At 41.4% G+C, this 17,407-nt stretch overlaps 1 protein-coding gene across 1 annotated transcript in view; it reads left to right on the forward strand.

Annotated features, from left to right (window-relative positions):
• LOC124794992 (protein phosphatase 1B) overlaps positions 1-5,730 on the forward strand; it is a 228,502-nt gene extending 222,772 nt beyond the window's left edge. The window contains exon 7 of the mRNA XM_047258743.1: positions 5,108-5,730. Within this exon, the coding sequence (XP_047114699.1) occupies positions 5,108-5,146 (39 nt within the window). The 3' untranslated portion in view covers positions 5,147-5,730. The remainder of the gene's footprint in view (positions 1-5,107) is intronic.
• The last annotated feature ends 11,677 nt before the right edge of the window (positions 5,731-17,407 follow it).

Here is a 17,407-nt window from a genome sequence, read left to right on the forward strand (position 1 = left end):
TACAATGCACATAGTATGTTAGACGATGCATACAAATGCAACAGTTGTTCCTGCAGTCCCAAATGAATATTCAACAATTCAGTGATGAAATTATCACATTTTGTGGGGACACTGCAGTTGTTAACAGCTAAAAATATCCTGCATACCTGCTGTCACCAATATATGGGAATTGGAAAAATAATCTGAGCACCTTGATGAAAACAATTCATCTTCAGAAGTGATTTTGTGCCTCATGCACAACACATTAACATTGACTTCTTGGTTCCTGTTGTACTTGTATGACATTCAAAGTGCTCTTTCTGGCCTTGTATTAGTCATAAGTCTATCATCGTGTTGGATATTATGTACTTCCAACGACAACAAAGTACTGGTATCTGCTTGGTTGGTGTGTATGTGAAAACATCACAAACCTACTAAAAGTCTTACATGCTGCTGTGTGCAGTTTAAGCTGTTAAACACAACTGCAAATAAATAAATTACTGTTAAAGATTGGGGAGCATTGAAGAGGATTGTTGTCTCTAATAGTTGGACTACTATCTAAATGGGAAGGAGCACATCCACGTGCTATAGACATGAAGGACTTTTGCTGTCTTGGAAGTACAGTGAAGAAGAGAAGGCTAAAAACTACAGTTGAAGAGATAGTAAAAGGAAAGAATTGCAGGAGAAGCTTACATATGATATTGTAATTACCTGACATGGTCAGAGTGGAGACAGCGATCTGTACACTTGAATTTTGTAGATTTTCTTAAAACTTGTATTTAGCCAAGATCACAATGTAGAAAACAGTGATTACTTGTTTCAGCCACTGAAATCCCCATCTTCAGAAATGGAAAATGTAACAAAAAGGTCAAAAGTATTTTGGAAATACAATAGCATTAATATGTATAATTATGCTAAAGCTGTTCAGAGTACATACAAAGATATAAAAGGGCACCATCTAAATCGAGAGAGTAGGTAAGACACTTTGTCACTTTGTTAGCATCCTCAAGGAAATGTTACGTGCAAAATAATATCAAATGAAATTAAATAATGGAATGCTCAGGTTGGAATATCAACAATTATGAAGAGGATTGATTAAGACAGTTACTACTCACCATATAGCAGAGATGCTGAGCCGCAGAAACGCACAAAAAAAAAGACTGTCAAAAAGTAAGCTTTAAGCCAACAAGGGTGCATTGGTAAGTACAATGATTAGCAAAGGTGAGGCCAAGAGGGTTATGGGAATGTAGAATATATTGCAGGGAGAGTCCTCAGCTGTGCAATTCAGAGAAGCTGATGTTGATGAGAAGGATCCAGATGGCACAGGCTGTGAAGTAGTCATTGAAATGAAGAACATCATGTTGGGCTGTGTGCTCAGCAGCAACAGGATGGTCCAGTTGTTTCTTGGCCACAGTTTGTCAGTGGCCATTTATGCGGACAGACAGCTTGTTGCTTGTCACGTCCATGTAGAATGCAGCACAGTGGTTGCAGCTTAGCTTGCGGATGACGTGACTGCTTTCACAGGTAGCCCTTCCGTTGATGGGATAGGTGATATTTGCGACCGCACTGGAGTAGGTGGTGGTGGGAGGATATATGGGACAGGTCTTGCATCAAGGTCTATTACATGGATATGAGCCATGAGACGAGGAGTTCCACAACCCCTGCTCCCAACTCCTTGCCTTATGGCTGTGGCCATATACATATGTGAAATATGTTGTACAAATATCATCATAGTAGTTTGAATCTAACATAATATAAAGTCATAATGCCCAATCACAGTGATAGTCAAGGTTACCCAATAAAAGTAGCAAACAGAAAGACTAACACTATGTACATGTGATCACATGTGAATGAAAATGCCACCAGATAGCAGTACAGTATAATAAAGTGATATATAATGTAATACAATATCAAAAAAGAAAGGAAATACTAAAATAGTAATTTAAAAATAACTAAAATAGCCAATAGCTATAGCTATAAAATTATTAAAATTTTGTGTAACAAAACAGAGGATATGCAGGTAGAAGACACCTACAAATGGTGTAATATTATGGACGATTAACAACAACACAGAGTGAGAAGTAACATTCCTGATATTTGTTCTTTATATTCCTCACTACAAAAATAATAACTGTTGTTTATCCAGGGGCTAGATGAAATTACATTGGACCTCACTGTGTAGTACGAAAGGCAGGAGAAACACTCTCTATGTATAATGACAACAGATGTTGTTTTAAGAGATATAAAATACAGTACAATACATATAACATTCAACTATGACTTGTAGTACGGATAAAATAATTTAAATAGTTAACTGGTAGTGGAAGTGATGCAAGGCCCAATATATACATGAAGCATTAAATGATGTTCAGGATCAATACTTGTGGTTTTATTGCTATTAACTACATGTAGAATGTGTCTGTGTTATAATACACATAATAGAATAACAATAAAATGAGGAAAACAGTAATGCAAATGACCCTGAAGTGTGATTATCTCAGATAGCCAATGACAAAGGCATACTTCAATATTAACATTAATTTTATAAAAGGTAGCATAACATATGTGCTCAAAAACAAATGCTCATCAAAGAACATATACAGTTTGCAGACAGTAAATACAGTATAGATGTAAATAGTGGCTTTGTTAAGAACTTGATTTAATTAGAAGATGCTAGGCCACAGACATAGGTAATCCTTACTGTAACTGTTGATAAATAGGGGTGAATGCCTGCAAAAATAAAGGAAGGAATGAATGAATAAAAGATCATTGACTGAAGCCCTGCAGGAAATATTTATTATAACTACATTGGTAAAATACCATTTTATAATTTATGAAGAAAATAGCTTTCTTAGTGTCAGGATTTCAATTCAGAAATCTGAAATGATGGTATCTCTGTAAGCTGTAAATTCCAGGCTGTGAAATTTCAAGAAACAACAAAAAGTAAAACTGATATGAAAAGAGAGAAAAGCTAATACCCAGAAATCACTTTATTGATAATGCTTCACGTTGAAGTAGCTGGTCAGTAGATGGTGTTAACTGACAAGTCAGTCAGAATTTCTGATTGGTGGGCTCTTCTTGGTTGTCTGCAGAACTACCTTAGGAAGCTTTGCTTAAGCTGAGGCTGGTCAGGCGAGGCAGCTATGGGGCCAAAGCAGAACAGGCCAGTGGATGCAGAGTTGATAACTAGTGCACTCTGAATGGGTATTTCTGATACTGCTATACAAGGCAATGACTAAACAGATGTGGTGCTCATTTGATGAAAAAGGGGAAACAGATTTTAACACTGTATCTTCCAGTATGCCTTACACCCAACAAAGATAAACATTTTTCTTCAAATATAATTGTGTTTGTAGAGAGGAAATTAATTCTTTTTACTTATCTCAAAACAAAGATATGATGTACGCCATTTGTGTGAAAAGCAGAGAACCAAAAACTAGTTTTGTTCTGGGTGGAATCATGTTTATTTATACATTACTTTGACTTTAGTGGTAGGGAAACTGTTTTTAATATAATTATTCAATTTTTTCCCAATTTTATTTTGCATTTTCTGATACCTATTTTATTTTCTTAATTTATTGTGTTTACTGTTTCTGACAGTAGCCTCTCTTCATGCTCTCCTCTCAAAACTAACAATGTTATCATTCATTCATTCATTCCTTGTGTTCCATAGATCCTCTCAAGAAGTATGAGGGTGTGCTGAAAAGTAATGCCTCTGAATTTTTATTTGAGAACACTCAAAGGTCTTAAATAAAACAAACTTTATTAACATTCCACGTCTTTGTTCTTCATGTGTACATATTTATTTGTCAACATACACCCCCAGCAGTGAACACATTTCTCTCAACTAGAGACCAGTTTATTGATATTGTCACTGTGGAATATTGTATTAACAATAAACATTCTGTAGACTGCTGAATTCTCTTTATGCAAAGGGCAGTTAAATGTAATCAGTTAGGAAAAAAAGCTGCAACTTTGAAACAAGTTGCTGCCTTCCCAGTTACACCAGACAGCTGCATTTTATATGCTGTTTGTGGCATAATTCAGTATTCATAAGATTACAATGATATTTTCAGTGAAAATATTTACCAGCATATGTTACACTGATACTGTTTGCAATGTATTATTACTTGTTATGCAGTTTTATGATGAAAACTGCTACATGCCACATAGCTAAAAAAGCTTTTACATCATTTACTCTAGATATTCAGGCAATAACCAGCACAAAGAGCGACTAATGAAGTATGTTTTTAATGTTCTTTTGAACTGGTGAAGGACCCCACTGTCTTGCTTTACATTAGGTGGGAGATTGTTATTCAGTTACAATCAACAGACCTTTTTTACTCGTTTCTAGAGTTGCAGTAAATTTGCCTATGTCCTACTGAACTTCAAGCCAATTTTACACAGAATTCACTTACACCAATGTGGATACTTTATGTAAGAGATAACAGTAGATTTCAGTGTTTTTCAATCCCTCTGAACAAACATGAAAATTTGTGAAGATTTTTTATAAACAAATCTATCTCTTACTGCTGAGTTAAACAGAAGGCAGTCAGCTTGATCTACCTATCTTAATGTACCTTGTTTCATGTTCAACTGGAGGAAGTCAGAGGACTTTGACTAAAATGGAGCAAAACCTCTGCATCTGAGAAATTCACTCCATTGTCAGCATTGCATAGGACAAGTAATGAATTTGAATGTAGCAAGATACTGGAATAACATTAGAATAATCGGTGTTGAGAAGTAGCCTGTATGTTATCTCATATTTTTGTTAGCTGTTTCATATTGTATAAACCATTGTGACTATTCTAGAATTCAGTACAGGGAGGGGCATCTGTTTTTCTGTTTGTTAGGTAGCAACAGGTTAATAAACATTGACAAAAGCTGTAGACTGAATCTATCAGTTCATTGCTGCCCATTGAGTAGTCTCATTTTGAACTTTCTTTTTTGTATGGATTGTATATTATTAATTCTTTTATCATTCTTGCTGTGATATCATTAGAATAATGCCAATTTTAATAAATAGTAAAATAACTGCCAGAATATATATCTGAGTTCCATTTGAAAAAGCATATACTGATTTGGCACACACAATTTGTACTTCATAAATTGTTTATTACTTTTACAGGATTTATCAGAGGGAGTTACGTCATTGTGGAAGCAATAAGGATCCTTCTCAGCCTCCTCTGAAGATATCTAACTCTGAGCACCACTCACAATAGTTGTGATTTAATTTGTGCTCTCCATTCACACCTGTATGTCTTTTTTTTTTTTCTAGCACAAAACAAACACAGAAGCTCCTCAAAATTTTTTACAATGACTGAAACCATAGATGTGCTATTCAGTGTAATTTTCTCTACCTCAAAAACATTTATATTTCATTATAAGATTAAATGAACTAAGCGTATATTGACACATATTGATTATCATTCATATTTTTCATACAACACAGTAGAGAAAGAGTGTATAATAGAACAATGTTGCTCATCACACTGATGAGTATGCCATGTATAAAAAAATACATAGTAAATTTACAAAATTGTATGTATGTTTATGTATTATTTCTCCTTTTTCCACCATTTCTGAATCAGTGAGTACAATAAAACATTCACTTGATTACTCAAACTAAATGTTGCACCCCTCCAAAGTGGTGATGTAAAGTGAAATATGTACATTTGCACAAATAATTTATGTGTGGCTCTTAAGAGTAAATTAAAGATAGAGATAATTAAATGCAGTATTCAGGAAAGACTTTCTTGCTTTACTTGTATTATTTGTTCCTATGACCTGAACAGTGCTGTTTCTATTGCTCCCATCTCCATTGTTTTCTCCTTGTGTTTGTCTGATGTGTAGTTTTTTTCAGTTCATTTCCATTTTAATAATATTTGTTTACATTAAGGAAATTATGTAAGTGTTTACATGTGCCACTTCCACCTGAAGAATATCTCTGTGCCATTTGGCACCTATCCCATCTCCTGCTCCCACTCGAGCACTACACAGCCTTCTATTCCACCAGTGCACCCACAGTCTTTTTACTTTTCTCGTTTTCCATTCCCTTTGCCCACCCTCCCCCATCTAAGCTCACGATTGTGCCAAGATGCCCTACCCTGTCCACAGCATGTCCCTATATGGTCCCACAAGCAAGAGTGGGTACTCCTACCCTACCATGCATCTCCCTCTCTGGCCCAGCCTCCTCCTTACCCCCACTACCCAGATTGTTTTTCCCATCATGTGCGGTTGCTCACAACCTGGCTCAGCAGCCAGAAACAGTGGTAATGTGTGTGAGATGTGCTTGTGTGAATATGTGTGTGTGTGTGTGTGTGTGTGTGTGTGTGTGTGTGTGTGTGTGTGTTTGTTTGCTTTAGAAGCAGGCCTTGTGGCCGTAAGTTCACTTGTTTAGCAGTCTTTTTGTTGTGTCTGTCTGTGATTCAAATACTCCACTACATGGTGAGTAGCTGTCTATCCTTTTCATAGTATTGTTATTATTCCATCCGGGATTTTCCATTGTTTAAAATTAAATAAGTTGTTTAAAAATGAAGTGAAGTCTTTTCTTCCAAGACTGAGATTTACACATGAGAAATGACTGTTTCAGAAATTTAAAGTTGGGGAATATGTTGAAATGTGAACCTGTAACAAATTGAAATGTGAACCTGTAACAATATGATTTGGATTTATGCATTGTGGATGAGCAGGCAAATCTAAGAAAAATGGGGAGACAAGGGGAAATGGATACTAAAGAGGTAAAGCAGGTTCATACTCTGCATGTGAATATACAGTGTTCACTCTACAGAATTCCTGAGAAATATTAGGGTGGTAGTTAAGTCAATGATGGACTGGTGTGATGAAATGTAGGGTGAAAATGAACGAATATGACAGCTACCAGTGATACCAGATGAATGTTCATATGGTGGTAATCCTCCAAGGACCATCAATGACTCAGTCATGAATGCTCACACTGTTCTTTTTTTAAGGATGCTAATTTAAAAACATTGAAAATGCTTCAGGGAAAAGTTGAAATTATTAATAAATCTCATGTTATTTATCTCACTGACTTGCATATTCACAAACTGTTATGTCTTTATCAGCATTAAGTAATTTATTAAAATATAATAACTGATAACGTCTAAGATAATATGAAAAAATGTGGCTGGCTGCTGATAAAAATGGTTTATGGTCAGCTTATTATCTCAGTCAACAAGATATTTGATTTGCTGCCAGTACACTTTGGTGGAGCCATAGAATGGGGCTGCACAGCACTCGTCAGGGCAATTTATCTGTGTGACATATGTAGCCCATGCTACAGCCCCTACCAGGTGCTCTACAATACTGAGACATTTGTAGGAGAAAGCACCTGAAATGGTTGGCAACTGTCAATTATGTTCACTCATAATTCAAGCAATTGTAAAAACCTGGAATAGTGTTTATCTTACCTAGTCTTATTCTTCCCATGACAAAAATAAAAACTTCTCTCTTTTCTGGTTAGTTTCATTGTTTACAGAGCCTAATTTAGGCTGTTGCAGCTCACATGCCCATTGGCTGGCAGTAGGATAGCCACAAGTATAGGTGTGTGAGGGCAGCCAATACGCTGGCACGCGAGCAGTCTGCCAGCCAGCCGGGAACTAATGTGACAATTCTACAGTGGCAGAGCACATGCAGGCAGGATCAGCCATGTGGTTAGTGCACATGCAGAACACACACAATGGGGCCAGCTGTCAGTCTGTACTACCTGCAGCTACCTGCCAAAGGCGAATGAGCCAAAGACTGTCGAGCAATGTCTGCAACCTGTGCAGCAGTGTAGTAAGTGGTTAGTGGCCCAAAAAGTTGTCTGTGAGAAGCTCACATTATACCTCACATAACCTATCGGCACATGTCGTAATTTGACAGTGGCATGGTCGTAGCCTATTGAGACTGCAGTTTATAATTCTGTGATATTGTTGTAGGTGTTGGTTGGAACCCCACAACTTTCATGCAGATGTGGAATCAGTGGGTTCACAAGTGCCATACTCAATATGGATCAGGATCTCAATGGCACCAAATGTTTAGCACCTGCAAGGAGAGACATATTGTTCTCTTGACTATACAGGAATCTACATCCATCTCATGTAAAAAATCTGCACAGTCAGTGTTATGATGTCTGGAACACCACAGGATGTATGTTCTTTGACCAATCTCACAACTTCTCTCGATATGACTTGCATGCATGCTGACAGTGGTGCACCCGAAAATGACTCTGAATCCATTACTGACAGCAAGTCATCTTTTCATGTGTGTCCTCATTTTGCATTCAGTATCATAATGGGTGTATATATGTGTGTCAGCAAGAAGGAGAATGTGAGATATCGTATTGTATTTTTCATTGTCATATGGAACGAGCACCTGATGTGAAGTTACGGGGTGCCATTGGTACATGGCTGTATCACCTGTGTTTCACATAGCCAGTAATCTGGATAGCAGCGACTACTCATTGCCCGTGCTGTTGTGACACACTTTGATACAAAGGCTGTTGGACTGCTGCTCTGGCCAGCACGTTCTCCAAATCCTTCACCCCATGACAACTCACTGTAGATGATGAACAACTAGCATAGAGCTGAAGCAACACAGCCTCATTTACAACACAGCCTCATTTACCTTTGTCTGTCCTCCATCTCAGTTCGACTGATAACCATCTGGGCTAGAACAATTGTCACTGCTCTGTACAATTTTTTTCATGTATTCTTCCTATTATGCTCCATCCGCAGGGTATGTAAGACTTCATTATTTGGTATCTTTCATGGTGCAGCGACTTTTAATGGTCAGAAAAGTATATATCTCATTCTGCACACACTTTATCCACATAGAACTACTAGAACTACAGGTGAATGTATGAATCTTGAAATGCTGTTTGTAGTAGTGTTGTGTTAATGGTGCTTTTCCTGTGTTCTTCCTGTTTGTATACTATGTAACTCAGACGACAGAAACATTTATTATCCATTGCACCAACACCTAGATCAGTGGTTATAACCACCAAAAATCACATTGAGACTGACTATTATAATGTCAAGTTGAACACATATATTACAAAATGACACAATACATATAAGTCACTGAGCAAGTTGACAAAGCAAGACATGTGAACACGGTAACATTCGAATGAGCTCTGAGTCCAAGTCTAGCGACCGCTGGCTGGCTGGCTGCTTAGGTGGCGCGGCTGCTGCATGGCTGGCAGACAGCGCCGCATGTAGAGGACGCGTGTAATTGTGCGGTGGCACTTTGAATGATCGGCGAGTCATAACACTTTTCCTCCCTTTGAAATTTTTTCACTGGGTTTGATGGAGGTGGCCTGTAGATTGCTAACGTCCATAGGTGTTGTTTGACTGGCCGTAAAGTCTCGAGGAGGAGGCTTCCCGTATGGACGGAAGTGTTCCCGATGATAACAGGTCGAGATGACAGGAGACATGGTGGTCGAATCTGCTGGGGCCCCGTGCACCAATATGCCCGTTGCAGCAAGTCCAGTTGATATAACAGGAGACATGGGTGATGTGTCGGCGTCTGTAGGAGAAGGAGGCCAGTAGATTGGCTCCGACAGATGATGGTCATCTGGTTCCTGCTTGGGCACGTCTCCTGGTGGCGTCCGTTCTTGTACTGGCACCGAGATGACGGTGAGAGGGCTGCATTGTGAGTAATGATAGATGCAAAGATCCCAAGCATCAGGTAGAGCTGAAGGTGGTGTAGCGGCATTCGGAACAGGCGTTGCCAGCACCCGAGGCCGAAGCTGGTCTGAATGACGCACTGCAACACCCGTGTCCGTCTGGATTTCATACAGGCGTTGGCCACGGTGTTGTAAGATGCAGCCTGGACTCCATTTTGGCTGCCTGCCATATCCCCGTACCCAGACAAGGTCATCGGCGGTGAACCGGCCAAGCGAAGGCACCCGCGGCAGTGAGGTGGAAGGCCGCAAAAGATGAGGCAGCGTGCATGGCTGTCGGCCATGTAAGAGCTCAGCCGGGCTGTGATTGCCCATGGGGGTGAAACGGTAAGAAGCCAGAAACTGGAGAAGCACATCATCAGCAGCAGAAGAAGTCAGGAGTTTCCGCATCTGAGCCTTAAATGTGTGGACCAGTCGTTCAGCCTCACCATTTGATTGTGGATGGAACGGAGGGGCCGTGACATGCATAACACCGTGACGAGCACAAAAATCTGCAAATTTGGAAGAGTCAAATTGCGGACCATTATCAGTAACAAGAGTAGAGGGAAGGCCTTCCAAAGAAAAAATGCGGGTGAGAGCGCTTTTGGTTGCCGCGGTGGTAGGCAACGTGCAACGAACAATGAAAGGAAAGTTAGAGTAGGCGTTAATTACGAGGAGCCTACCTAAAAAAGGTCCCGCGAAGTCAGCATGGATGTGCTCCCAGGACGTCTCAGGCGAAGCCCACGGTGACAGAGATGACTTCGGGGCGGCGGCCTGTGACGCACAAGGGCCGCAGGCAGCAACCATATGTGCTATTTCAGAGTCGATGCCGGGCCAGTACACGTGACGGCGCGCCAGAGATTTTGTACGAGACACACCCCAGTGCCCTTGGTGAAGGAGGCGCAAGACCGAAGCATGCAAAGACCCAGGTACCACAACATGCGGCGAAGCATTGTCGGTGGAAAGGAGGATAACACCATCCCTAGCCGTGAGATGGTAGCGCAAAGCGTAGTAGTTTCGAGACGGGTCCAAAGTCTTAGTGGACGGACGATCTGGCCAACCCTTCTGAATACAACGTAAAACCTGGGAGAGGGTAGGATCAGAACCCGTAGCCGCCGCCAGCCGGTCCCCTGTGATGGGGAATCCGTCACATCCCACTGCTCGGCAACATCCAGATGGAAACACAAAAGTTCATCCCTATCGAATGCCAGATCAGGACCCATGGGAAGGCGAGACAGTGCATCAGCATTCGCGTGTTTAGCCATCGGCCATAAATGAATCTCATAACTGAAATGAGACAAGTAAAGAGCCCAACGCTGGAGGTGGTGTGCAGCTTTGTTGGGAAGTGACGATGATGGATGAAACTAGGAAACAAATGGTTTGTGATCCGTAACAAGATGCAATTGGGATCCATAGAGAAAAACACCAAACTTATGAAGAGCATAAATAATGGCCAAAGCTTCTTTTTCAATTTGAGAACACTTTTGTTGGGCATCCGTGAGCGTTTTGGAGGCATAAGCAATGGGTTGTTCAGAGCCGTCTGAAAAACGGTGCGCAAGGACTGCACCGACCTCGTATTGAGAGGCATCCGTGGCAAGAACAAGATGTCCACCAGGTCGACAAGTAGCCAGGCACGAGGCCTGTTTCAGCATAGTCTTCAATTTCTGGAAAGCCGCACCACATGACGCGGACCAGTGAAAAGGCACGTTTTTATGCAACAGGCGATGCAACGACTGAGCCACCGAAGCAGCAGATGGTAAGAACTTGTAATAGTATGCTATTTTCCCCCAGAAGGCCTGCAGTTCCTTAACAGATGTAGGGCCAGGAAGGGCATCGATCGCAGCTACAGTTTGCTGAAGTGGACGAATACCATCCCGAGAGAGTTGAAACCCCAAGTATGTGATAGATGCTGGCAACCCCGAATGGCAATCGTTGGTATTCATAGGGGCCGAAAGGTGTGTTAAGGACCAGAAACAGCCGGGGAGCAGTGTTGAGAGGAAGTTGATGATAAGCTTCTGACAGGTCAATTTTAGAAAAATACTGGCCTCCCGCAAGTTTAGTGAACAATTCTTCAGGTCTGGGCATAGGGTAAGTGTCGATGAGGCACTGCGCATTTACAGTGGCTTTAAAATCGCCACAGAGACAAATATCACCATTGGGCTTAGCAACGATGACAGGAGAGGACCACTCACTGGAAGTGACAGGAAGCAAGACCCCTGAAGTAGTGAGACAAACCAGCTCCCGTTTTATCCGATCATGAAGGGCCACAGGAATGGGCCGAGCCCGAAAAAACTTAGGCCGAGCAGTGGGTTTGAGCGTGATATGAGCCTAAAAGTCATTTGCACGGCCTAACCCAGGAGAAAAAAGGGACCAAAAATGTCGTCAACAAGGAATCCAATTGAGCATAAGGAATAGCATCAGAGACGATATTGACAGTGTCATCTATGGAGAACCCAAAAACGCGAAAGGCATCGAAAACAAAATGATTCTCTGCGTTACTCTGGTCGACCACAAATATGGGAACAGTGCGAACGACGGATTTGTAAGGTACCTCAGCATTAAATTGTCCCAAGAAAGAAATCTTCTGGTTATTGTACGTCCATAATTGCCGTGCGACAGGTGATAGGAGTGGAGAACCCAACTGAAGATACGTCTGAGAATTAATTATAGTGGCAGCAGAACCAGTATCCACCTGCATGCGAACACCCCGACCAAGGATTTGGACAGTGAGGAATAACTTCCCTGAAAGGGAAGAAGTGCATTTGACAGACAACACAGAATCAGAATCAGCGTCATGTTCATGAAGATCATGTATGCGGTCGGATTTGCAAACGGAAGACACATGACCTTTCTTTTTGCAATTGCAACACACAGCCCAACGTTGGGGACAACCCTCGCGTGAATGTTTCGTAAAACACCGTGGACATGAAGGAAGTTGCTGGGGGTTTTGCTGCAGTTTTTTAGAGGGTTGTTTACGGTTAGGCCGAGGCTGCGCATGGGAGCGCACTGCGGCCACATCAGCCGGCGGGAACGCACCGCACGCGTCGTCAACAGTGCACAGAGGTTGTATTTCTCCGACGTCACCCCATGCCTCTATTTGCACCCCAGTGGCTCGAGAAATTTCAAAAGACTGCGCGATGATAGGACTTCATCTAGAGTCGGATTTGCCAACTGAAGGGCACGTTGTCGAACTTCTTTGTCGGGCACCGACCGGATAATAGCACCCAGTACCATGGAATCGGCATAGGATTCTTTGTGAACGTCAGTAACAAACTGACACTTTCGACTGAGGCCGTGAAGTTCAGGAGCCCAAGCGCGATAGGATTGATGTGGTTGTTTTTGACAATGATAAAAGGCAACACGAGAGGCTACCACATGCGTTTCCTTTTGAAAATAGACAGACAGAAGTGAGCACATTTCAGCAAAGTACAAAGACGCAGGATCTTTCAAAGCAACCAATTGCGACAACAACTGATACATTTGAGGTGAAATCCAGGAAAGGAACAGAGACTTACATGTTTGTTCGTCCGTGACATGAAATGCCAAGAAGTGCTGTCGAAGACCTTTTTCATAATCAGACCAGTCTTCCGCCGTCTCGTCGTAAGGAGGAAAAGGAGGTATAGCCAACGACGAGAAATGCCCCGCATTTGACGCCGCAACGAAATCGCGAATCGCCAATGTTAGAAGTGTTTGCTGTTCAATGAGACCTTGCAATAGTTGCTCTACAGTAGCCATTGAAACCTGCGGGTCAACGATGAAAAGGAAAAATCCACTACCTCGTCGCCAATTGTTATAACGTCAAGTTGAACACAAATATATTACAAAATGACACAACACATATAAGTCACTGAGCAAGTTGACAAAGCAAGACATGTGAATACGGTAACATTCGAATGAGCACTGAGTCCTAGTCTAGTGGCTGTTGGCTGCTTAGGTGACGCGGCTGCTGCATGGCTGGCAGACAGCGCCGTATGTAGAGGACGCGCGTAATTGCGCGGCGGCACTTTGAATGATCAGCGAGTCACAACACTGACCAGTAGAACTGAGTCAGAAGGACTTGTTGTCAAATGGGGCAATACTTCCCCCAGTACTTGGAAGTGGACATAAAATACAGGGTGACATTTAACAATTTGCTTGATTAAATAGAGAATTTGCGTCACAACATGGATAAAGCTAATAAATGTCAAATGTATAGGGTAGTTTTATCTGTCATCTTGGCTTACATTTATTATGTTGGTAACATAATAGTCCAAATATAAAAGTGCATAGTGTATGTTGATTCTTAAATTATTGTAAAAAATTTCTCTAAATGTTACCTTCAGATAGTATATGGAAGTAAAAAAAAAAAAAGTACTTTTAAAAAAATACAAATGCATATTGGGTGCTGCAGATCATCAATGTTACAGGCAATGCATGACCTTAAACTGGCCTCTGCAGAGTAGTTAGGCCCTGTACAGAGATATAAGGTACAGTCCAGCCAGTATGAAAATAAAGTTGGATTGTCATAAAAAATGAGGCACAGGAACATAAATCCCAGGAACTGAAAACAGCAGACATAGCTACCAAGTACAGTTTTCTTTGAAGGGAAACTGTTAGGGGTAGTATCCAGCCAATGCCAACTACATTTTTTCATTCACTGGTACATGGCTGGAGAGCGCAGAAAAATTTGGAAAAAAAGAATGGTAGCCTCGTATAAGTGTAAATTATTATAGGTGATTCCAACTGTCAATATTACACTTTATGTAGTAATAGTAACAGAAAAAACTATGATACACAGATAACCCAAGAAACATGACCATTTGCTTAATAGTACATTGATCCACCTCTGGAATGCAGTAAAGCAGTAACTCTGCATGGCATGGATTTGACAAGTCCTCAGTAGTTTTCTGGAGATTTGTGGTACCAGATGTCTTTGTACTGTCATGCAATTGCTGTTAATTATGGACCTGCAGTTTGTGGACACAGAGCTGGCACCTGACAACATCAAAGAAGTTTTATTTTGGATTCAGATTAGGCAACTTTTGTGGTCAAGACATGAACATGAGATCATTGTATTGCTCCTCCAACCACTGTAGTATGACTCTGACCTAGTGACACAGATTGTTATCCTGCCAGAATTGGCATCGCCGTCAAGCGGAGAAGGGTACAAGGGTATGCAATATTGTTCATACTGTCCTTGGCCATTATGGTGCCTTCAGTTACTATCAGATGCCCCAAGGGAGCCCTGCTGAATGTCTGACATAGTATAATACTGCCCGGCTGGCATGTGTCCATGGTGCATTGCACGTTGCAAGCATCTGTTCATGTGGATGATGGCATATCCAGACCCAACTGTTGACCTTGTGTAGCAATAAATGTGATTCATCTGGCCAGGTAACACATTTTCATGGACACTATCCTATCTTGATGATCCTTTGCCAACTGTGGTCATAATTGACTATGTTGTCGTGTCAACATTGGGACACGTTAGCGCCGTCGGCTGTGGAGCCACGAGTTTAACAGTGTGCATTGAATGGTATGTGCCTGCTATCAGATCTGCAACAGACCACCACCTATCCTACTTTACAGAGCAGTCAAGTCACCGATGTTCACATTCCGTGATGAGGTGAGGATGTCCAACACCTGTTTCGAAGGTGCTTGTTCCCAAGTGCCAGACCATAACAATCTTACCTTTGTCAAAGTTACTTATGTCAGTGGATTTCCCCATTTGCTAGAATGATTCCTCATTTGGCTCTGCTCCACTTACATAGTTTCCTTATTGCATCACATGCTCACATTGCCACCAAGCAGCATTCAGTCTTGCAGTGGGCAGTGGTTGTAATGTTCCTGCTCATCAGTCTGTTTAAACAGAGCCCTTGATGGACACTGTTCAGTAGTTTACAATGACTTGACACTACATCAGTGGCTGGATATTAGGGAAAGAAGACTGATTACAGAAAAGGGGGCTCTCCATGAAAATCATGTGCATTGATCTGCCTTGGCATCGAATAATAATACAATTACCTTAAAATAAAAGCTGATGTCCATATAAGTAGCCTTCATTGCAATCACCTCCTGCAGGATGAGCATAACAGGGAATATTCTCAGACAACATCCAAGAAACTTCTTGGCTTTTGGCTTTTACATCCACATTACTGAGAGCAAACTGATAGATACTGAAACAACAATTGTTATTCGGTACTTCCTTTCAGGGTTATAATTGTTAGCAATTTACGTTTTCACAAATAAGGATTGACTGAAAATGGATATGGAGGTTCCATTATGTTTTAATCAATTTGACCATAATGTGATTTGTGCTTCACCATATGCACACATCCATGCACACATCTCCCCACCCTCCTCCCCCACACCCAGAGAGAGAGAGAGAGAGAAACAGCTATATATTTCAATCTGACTGAAACTGAAGTTTCAGCCACTTTTCTCCTTAACTCCTTGCTGATGGCAGTAAGTTGGATTATAAGTTGTATCAGCAGTATAATGACATTGCACAACTATCAGACTTACGTCTCTTCATTACCTCTGGCACTTCCTCTCATCCATTATGACACTTGTTAGTGACAGCTCGTGTTTATCAAAACTTCATTATAATGACTTCCCATATATTTTTTGAAATATCACACAGAGTAATGGCTATCAGGATCTGAACGTTTCATTTTACTCTCTTTAATTTGTATTTGTACTTTTCTCTCATGATCTGCAAGGACTCAACATTCTCTGCAAATTTGTATACAGGGTGTTACAAAAAGGTATGGCCAGACTTTCAGGAAACATTGCTCACACACAAATAAAGAAAAGGTGTTATGTGGACATGTGTCCGGAAACACTTAATTTCAATGTTAGATCTCATTTTAGTTTCGTCAGTATGTACTGTGCTTCCTTGATTCACCGCCAGTTGGCCCAATTGAAGGAAGGTAATGTTGACTTCGGTGCTTGTGTTGACATGCGACTCATTTCTCTACAATACTAGCATCAAGCGCATCAGTACGTAGCATCAACAGGTTAGCGTTCATCACGAACGTGGTTTTCCAGTCAGTGCAATGTTTACAAATGCGGAGTTGGCAGATGCCCATTTGATGTATGGATTAGCACGGGGCAACAGCCATGGTACGGTATGTTTGTATCAAGACAGATTTCCAGAACGAAGGTGTCCCGACAGGAAGACGTTCGAAGCAATTGATCGGCGTCTTAGGGAGCACGAAACATTCCAGCCTATGACTCACGACTGGGGAAGACCTAGAATGACGAGGACACCTGCAATGGACGAGGCAATTCTTTGTGCAGTTGACGATAACCCTAATGTCAGCATCAGATAAGTTGCTGCTGTACGAGTACAAGGTAACGTTGACCACGTCACTGTATGAAGAGTGCTACGGGAGAACCAGTTGTTTCCGTACCGTGTACAGCGTGTGCAGGCACTATCAGCAGCTGATTGGCCTCCACGGGTACACTTCTGCAAATGGTTCATCCAAAAATGTGTCAATCCTCATTTCAGTGCAAATGTTCTCTTTAAGGATGAGGCTTCATCCCAACGTGATCAAATTGTAAATTTTCACAATCAACATGTGTGGGCTGATGAGAATCCGCACGCAATTGTGCAATCACGTTATCAACACAGATTTTCTGTGAACGTTTGGGCAGGCATTGTTGGTGATGTTTTGATTGGGCCCCATGTTCTTCCACCTACGCTCAATGGAGCACGTTATCATGATTTCATATGGGATACTCCACCTGCACTGCTAGAACATGTACCTTTACAAGTACGAC

Source organism: Schistocerca piceifrons, chromosome 4 (assembly GCF_021461385.2).
Source record: "Schistocerca piceifrons isolate TAMUIC-IGC-003096 chromosome 4, iqSchPice1.1, whole genome shotgun sequence".
Taxonomy (NCBI): domain Eukaryota; kingdom Metazoa; phylum Arthropoda; class Insecta; order Orthoptera; family Acrididae; genus Schistocerca; species Schistocerca piceifrons.